This window comes from Antedon mediterranea, chromosome 4, assembly GCF_964355755.1.
Source record: "Antedon mediterranea chromosome 4, ecAntMedi1.1, whole genome shotgun sequence".
In the NCBI taxonomy this organism is placed as follows: domain Eukaryota; kingdom Metazoa; phylum Echinodermata; class Crinoidea; order Comatulida; family Antedonidae; genus Antedon; species Antedon mediterranea.
The window spans coordinates 32,114,835-32,123,147 of NC_092673.1; the positions used below are offsets into that span (position 1 = coordinate 32,114,835).

General features: G+C 33.2%; 1 protein-coding gene across 1 annotated transcript in view; it reads left to right on the forward strand.

Moving 5' to 3' along the window:
* The window catches only part of LOC140047799 (valine--tRNA ligase-like), a 30,592-nt gene that overhangs the window by 6,317 nt on the left and 15,962 nt on the right, over positions 1-8,313 (forward strand). The window contains exons 11-18 of the mRNA XM_072092831.1: positions 185-309; positions 657-760; positions 1,142-1,300; positions 1,496-1,586; positions 1,985-2,090; positions 3,385-3,455; positions 7,477-7,602; positions 7,864-8,122. Of these exons, the coding sequence (XP_071948932.1) occupies positions 185-309; positions 657-760; positions 1,142-1,300; positions 1,496-1,586; positions 1,985-2,090; positions 3,385-3,455; positions 7,477-7,602; positions 7,864-8,122 (1,041 nt within the window). The remainder of the gene's footprint in view (positions 1-184; positions 310-656; positions 761-1,141; positions 1,301-1,495; positions 1,587-1,984; positions 2,091-3,384; positions 3,456-7,476; positions 7,603-7,863; positions 8,123-8,313) is intronic.

An 8,313-nucleotide genomic window follows, 5' to 3' on the forward strand; every position in this document is an offset into this window, starting at 1 on the left:
AAAATAAAATTTTTAAAAATAAATAAATAAATACAATTGATAGATTTCTTACTTTTAACTGTGAATTGTGTATTTCAACCTGCTGTATAACCTATGAAAGCTAGAAGCTCAACATACAGTACCACCTCAACAAGTGCAAACTGAGGTGTTTAAGATTACAATCATAGAACTCATTTGTTTACAGGTGCTGTTATGATTGCACCTGGTCACGACTACAATGATTATGAAATTGGGCAGAAACACAACCTTCCAACAATAACAGTCATCAATGAAGATGGCAACATGGCTGACACTACTGCTCAATTTCAGGTACACTTAACTTGTCAATAAAAATATTTTATAAAGGCCAATTTACACCGATGAGCAGTAACGTGGAAAACTGCGTAGCTTGTAGAATCGTAGAATCTATCTATCCTGAGGGGAAACTGTTGGTCTGCTCCAAGTTCTGTGTAAATGGTCATAAGGAATAACATAGATTTTATATTTTTTATTTTTTTATTATTTGTTATACTTGTCTATGGAAATTGGCCGTAACACATAGTTTCCACTGATTGTCTAGGAAAATTTCTGTACAGTACTCCTTGACACTAACTTTACCATCCATTATGGTACTGTATAAATTTAAACAGTCGTTTATTACTTTTTGTTGGGGTTAGGGAATGAAAAGATTTCATGCTAGGGTAGCAGTTTTGGAAGCCCTCAAGGAGAGAAACTTGTATAGAGGCAGTAAAGATAATCCAATGGTGGTCCCAGTATGCAGGTAAACCTAGAGAATACTACTACTGCTATGATGTTATAACATACAAATAATTAATGTTTATGTGTTCAATAAGAATAATAAAAAAACTTTTTTACAAACAGTAGAATTACAGTGATTGTTTAATATGAAAGCTTCTTGTAAGCTTAGTAAGTTACAATTTTCTAGGACTAGGCATACCCTCATCAAGCAACTTGATGATACTGTTCATACCTGTTTTAACCAGTTCTTTTCTACAATATAATACCTCTATGGTTTCCTAAATTATAACTATGAAGCTGGAATGTTATTGTTTTGTTGTTATACCAGATCACTTTCTAATAATTGTATAAGGTATATAATACACATATAATTTATGAACTTTTTAACATTTCAATATTTTAGTCATTCAAAGGACATTATTGAACCACTGATAAAACCTCAATGGTTTGTAAACTGCACTGAAATGGCCGTTGCTGCTGTGGAAGCAGTTGAAGATGGAGATTTGGAGATCATCCCTGATATGCGTATAAAAAGATGGAACCGGTGGTTAAAGAAGAGCAGGTGAATGTACAAGATGATCTCTCTAAGACAAATATCTTGATCTCCAGAATACAGTCAAAGCACTTTGGCATTGTGTTTATTTTTTATCACCAGATCATTATTACATAATCAATGTCATTTATTATATATCATCACATATTTTTATAACCAGAAAACATTTTGTTATCATTTTAACAATTTCGTAAATTTTAACAGAGATTGGTGTTTATCTCAACAACTATGGTGGGGTCATCGTATTCCAGCATACTTTGTGACAATTGACGATGATGCATTTCCAGAAGGGAAGGTACGTTATTACACAGATAACATAGGTGTATAACACATAGCAATCATATCATACAGTACATACTGAATGCCAACAGCATCACATGATTAAGATGTTCGATATTTTAGTCTATTTGACCTCCTATTTTAATCTTCAAATCCTGGGTTCAAATCCTATTTGACCTCCAAGACAGAATTGCTTTTGTGGCTTGTAGTATGTGTCTTGACTTCGGATTAAGCGTTAAAACTAGACACATCTGAAATCTATGGATAGAAAAAAATTCTTCTAAAATAACTAGGATGTGAACCTTGATTGTTGACCTGAAAATTTTAACCTTATTCATTAAAAGCATGTGAAAATAAATGCTGTATGATTATATTAATAATAATTATTAATAAAATAATCATGCTTCTTCACAGGACATTGATTCAAAATATTGGGTGAGCGCTCACACGGAGGAGACGGCTAGAAAAAAAGCAGCTAAACGGTTTGGTGTGCTAGCAAACAATATTAAACTAAGACAAGGTAAAGAAAACAACTTTTTCAACGTTTAAAAAAATTTGGTTTGTATATTAAATTGGTTATCCGCACTTGGCGGATAACCTCTTGTAATTGTCAGGATCTTTTTTTTCTTTTTCTTCTTTCTTTCCACGAATTTTTTTTGCAGCGTATCTCTAATTCTGGCCAATATAAAGTTGTATAACTTTGTCAAAAGATTGCCCTGTAGCTGTAGATTTGCAAGAAACTTTTTTTTTTAGAATTTCGAGTCGCGCAGCGTAAGTTACGCGCGATTTTAGGAATGTCAATGATTGATCATAGAATAAAAACTAAGTCATTTTGTATTGAAACTTTGGGAAAATTTAAGTCATATCATGCGCAAACTTTCTGTGAATTAAAAATGGCATGTTTCACCAAAACTGACGCGCGCACGCGCGTTTAAAATTTCACAATGCGAAAAATCAATTTCTAATGTCATTTTGAGCATTTCAAAAATTCCCATGCGTGTGCAATTTGTTTACGCTCGCGTGCGCACGTAGCGCAAAAACATCCTTTTTTTGCTTGATTATTGTTTTTTCAGCCTTTTCTAGTAAATTTATCAATTTTCAATCAATTTTGACTTAAAATCACGTCACACGAGCACGTAGAATTGGATAATTTGCGCGCGTTTTTGATGAAAAACTTCAAAAAATCGTCAAAATTAGACCTTTTTTAAACAGTCATAAATTCTAAACTACGTGTTGAACTTTTTTAAATTACATATTCTGGAAGTAAAGTTGCATTTCTCGAATCATGCATTGATATGGCTTACCGGACATTGTGACGTCATCGTATGGCCACCCGAATATAAAATAAAGGATTTTTTTCTCTTTCGTCATAGCTCGTCAACTTTAATACAGCGCATCTCTACTTATCCGTATTCCATTTCACTCAATTTTTTTTATATTGTCTAGGTCAAATCAATTATCTTTCGCATGATTTACAATTTTTTAAATTGTTATGACGTCACCATGTTCAAAAGCGTCAATAACTTTGGTCACTTCTTTTCACCTATTCTGCACTGTATGTAGTACGTTTTCAGTATATAGTGTATACCGTATATACTTAGACGTGACGTAAAATAGAGAGCGCACTAACATTTTTTCAATGGCATAATCGTTTTTCTGCGCGCAATATTCCAACGTATGACGTGCACGTGGCTTTTGGGCTGCGGATAACCTAACTCGTCCGTAGTGACGAGTTCAAATCTAGTTCTTGTTTAAGATTTAATTTATTGGTAGTTTGTTTGAATAAAATCCAATTCAATAAATGTCTTTTTTAGATGATGATGTCTTGGATACGTGGTTCTCATCTGGTATAATTCCATTTGCCATTCATGGATGGCCTGATGAGGTACGATATAATTTAAGAATAGTTTGTGATATTGAGCTATTTCAAGTTTGTTTATTTCTGAAAAAGTTCCTTGTATTAAGTGAAATCAAATTGAATTGTAGAAATGTAGAAAAAAACATTGAAATATAGGCCAAAGAATGAAAATCTAAAGATTGGATTAAAAAAAAAGTTTAATTTCATGCGCAACTAATAGCTATTTAATAATTTATCATGCTTATAAACTAAGTCTTATTTGAGGCTTAGGGAGTGGAGTTGAAAGAGTTGTGAGTTACAACCCTGGCACTACGTCAAGATTGAACTTTGGACCTTTTGGATTGGAAGGCGTCACAAGAAAAAAAGACACAATTAACTGAAAGTGGAGAGATGGTGTAGTAGCATAGAACAAATTTAGATTCTAGATATGTCAATATGGTTGGTGAAATTCAGTCCAAAATACGCAGAATTTTTTCCAAAATACGTCAAGTTGAGGGCGCTATAGTAATCCAAAATACGCGAGTCTTTCCAAAATACGTCGACTTGGGGGCGCTATTCATTTCCAAAATACGCGAATTGTCCAAAATACGTCAAGTTGAGGGCGCTAGTCATTTTCCAAAATACGCGATTTGTCCAAAATACGTCAATTTGGAACCACTTGTAATTTTCCAAAATACGTCAATTTGAGAGCGCTATTCATTTTCCAAAATACGCAATTTAAATAACTCCTTTACTTCTTCTAACCAATTAATTATTGATATTATTTTAATCACAATACCATGCTTTTTATTATTATATATTATATGAAATAATTATTATGTTAGATTTCAGATTAGGTAACTTATTAGACCATAAGTACTGTACATTAAATTGAAAGCGATGTTGGTCTGTCGAGCTCGGGAAAAATATCGATTTTGTAGATCACCAAATATATAACACATACCTATGACTATACTTAAATACTATATACGTACATGCTGGTTTTGTAGCCGGTTTATGCCGCATTTAAACTAGCTACGTCTGGCAACGCAATCGTACATCGTTCAGACATTATTAACGTATATTATAGGCACTGTCTATTGACTGATGTTGGCATATATTTGTTGTTTTTCAGTAATAAATGATTACATTGAAAAATAATAATTGGCTACTCTATGACATTTTATTTACAAAAAATTATGCCTTCTAATACTTTCATTTATAACTAAAATGTACTTGTTTGTTTTATTCCAAGAAACTTTTTTTTAATACATTAAACTGTAATTTTACCTTACACTCTCAATATGATACATTTGGAAAGGCTCTCGTATTTTGGAAAAAAAGTTTGCCGCCCTCAAGTTGACGTATTTTGGAAAATTACTAGCGGTCCCAAATTGCAAATTGACGTATTTTGGACAAATCGCGTATTTTGGAAATAAATAGCGCCCTCAATTTGACGTATTTTGGACAATTCATGTATTTGGGATAATTTATAGCGCCCTCAACTTGACGTATTTTGGACAATTCGCGTATTTTGGAAAATGAATAGCGCCCTCAAGTCGACGTATTTTGGAAAGACTCGCGTATTTTGGATTAGTATAGCGCCCTCAACTTGACGTATTTTGGAAAAAATTCTGCGTATTTTGGACTGATGTTCACCAACCCGACTCAGATATGTTGCTAGGAATGCAGATTCAATGACACCAGAGTTGATAAACATTATTAGGTTATATGCATGATGCATATAACCTCTTGATTCTGTCAGAATCTTTATTTATTTCTTTATTTATTTATTTATTTATTTATTCTTTCCTTAGCACTATTTGTCCGTCAATTATCTTGATATCAGTTTCATCTAACTAAGTCAATTTTTCAGAGTATATTCCTTATGGCCAGGAATCGATGTGGTTATGTTTTCACGGTGCGCAATCAAACATTATGCGGTCTACGCGCGATTTAACGAAATCACGTTTGTAATCATATCTTCACAAGCATGAATCACTTTTAAACAAAATTTGGTACTCATAAATTTCAGGTGATATTTCATCATATGGCAATAAAATTACGTGCGTAGCACATATAACGCATGCGTACGCGCGCTTAAAATGTTCAAAATTGTCAGAATTTATTTTCGATGAAATTAGAGTACGTTTCAGGCAATTTTAAGCGTTTAAAAAATTGCCATAAGTGCGCAGATTTTTGCGCGTCAAACGTTATTGCGCACTGTTTTTGTCCGATTACTGTTGTATAACCTTTCTTTAACAATATCATCATATTGTATTAACTTTAACAGCGTTATACGAGTACGTCAAAAGTGACAGGCTACGCACGTGCAAGTTAACAAAAGGTGAAAATATGTTAAATTTTTAAATTAATATATATCGTTAGAATGCTCGGGAACACCGATTTTTTTATTTCATTTTCTTGAAGTGTATGTATCATATTTATGATTTATTATGAAATTAAGAGAACAAAAGTTGATTAAGTCATCATTAATGGCATATTAAATTTACAAAAATTAATTTCGACAATCAAACAATTATAACATTTTCTTAGGCCGAAATAACAAACTTAACATTAACTTTCTTCCTTAAGAAGTTCATATATTAAAGTTAAAAGTATATAGTTTGACAGTGCATCATTTTTAAAAATCTTTAAAGATGTCATCATAGTAAAACATTATAATTCATTGCGGTATGTAATAATCTATCTGCACCAAAGTGGTTACTGCATAGTAAATACACCGAGGAATATTTGCATAATTTTTAGTCAGTTGTGTATGGCTCGGTGGTCTTTGCTCGTGTCTATAGCATTCAAGGTACCGAGTTCGAGTCTCACCTTGGGAAACGAAACAAAATAAGATTTTTTTTATTATCCGTATTGTTTGTTCAATTGTATTTCTTAGTGTATAGATTATACAGATGATTTATAATGAAATTTATTTAAAAACACAAAATGTGGTTTATGACATTATATACGCAAAAGGATCTTTGATCGGATTATGATACCGGCTATTGTATTTGCGTTAGCAAGATCCTATCATATATTATAAATAACTAAAGATTCTTAGAAAATCAATCTTTCAAAATATCTTAAATCAATCAATTATCTTTATTTAAATCAATGCATATAACCTATAATTCGTCATAGTGACGAATAGAGAGAAATGGCGAACCGACGTCTAAAATCCGAGTGGGTATAAAATCATAACAAACCGTTGAGGGCGGCACATTTCCTATGTTTATACACGTGAATCATGGCGTCGTCTAACCAATGTTGTTGCTGTAACGCTCATAATTCTTTTTCTATTTGTGTATTTAGTCATCCATCATTCACAATCATATTCCTAAAAATATCTCATATCTATCTGTAGGTCTACATTAGACTAGGCCTATAGTATTATAGTAGAATAGTCTTATCAAGTATTCATTACTGGCGGTAGCCCCCCGGCAGGAAGCATCACTAGCCACATAACAAAATGGCAGTTGTCAAGCTGAAACTAAATGCTAGGCCTACGTCTACTAGAGATGCTCTATTTAGTCTTACTACCTAGCTAGGAGAGGCCTAGCAGCACCCTAGCTAAAGTAGTAGTAGTACAGTATGCAATAAAGAATTTCCAATATTATTATTATTATTATTATAATAACCGATAATCCGTGCTAGGCTCGCTCGAGTAGGCCTGCTCGAGTAGGCCTGCTCGAGTAGGCCTACTCTACTCGAGGTCAACACAGCATCAGCGAAACTATCTAGGGCCTAGAGCTGGGTCCAGTATATAACAAAAACGCGTCTTAATTCAATCCAAATTGAAATAAAATATGTTAAGATTTGCCCATATAACATTAAAATTGTTAAGAGTGTTGCAAAAAAAAAAAGATACTGCTATTATGTGTGTTTTAAACGTTCTTTTCTAACTACCTTTTTATTAACTCAACCCATCGGAATTTCCCATACAAAAACATGTGGCGAAATGGTTTGTTTACAATCTATACCCACTCGGTGAAATTTGAGTGACGTCATCGCGGTTCACCATTTCTCTCTATTAAATCTAGTTGCATTATTTATTTGCTAGACTCCTGACCTGTCACAGTATTATCCTTCTACTGTGCTAGAAACAGGCTATGATATACTGCTTTTGTGGGTTGCAAGAATGGTGATGCTGGGACAGAGGCTAACAGGAGAACTTCCATTTAAACAGGTAATTGTGAAAAATCAAAGGTTAGATTATCTTCAATTTAAACAAACATCATCTTCAAATAAGGAATAGCCAACAAACCAGTGAGTTCCTATACTTCTGAAAAAAAACCATAAACAATAAAACACTTTAATAACAAAACCAGTTTCTCTAAGAACATGAAAATAATTACTTACTCAATTTTTAAAGCTATTATCTATAATAATATTTTATACATTTTACAAATTAATTAAAAAGAACTATTTATTTTGTCATTTTCTTCAGGTATACCTCCATTCATTGGTAAAAGATTTTCATGGACGCAAAATGAGCAAATCGCTTGGTAACGTCATTGACCCTATTGACGTTATAGAGGGTGTATCACTTGATGCTATGCAAGACCGGCTAAAAAACAGCAACTGGAAACATGACAACCAAGAATTGAAAGCTGCTCTGAAAGGTCAAAGGGCAAACTTTCCAAATGGCATTCCAGAATGTGGAGCTGATGGTCTTAGATTTGCCCTTTGCACGTACCATATTCAAGGTACTATGTATACTGAAATGTTCTTTATTTTAAGGGCCTGAGGAAAAATGTTTTTAGGTAATGATTCCTTTCACAGTATGTACAAATTCTTTTCCCCTGCTTGATAATTCAAAGGAAGAGTGGAGTGGTAGCTTAGTGGTTAAGATGCTTGCCTACCGATCTCAGGGTCCTGGGTTCACATCATGTCAAAT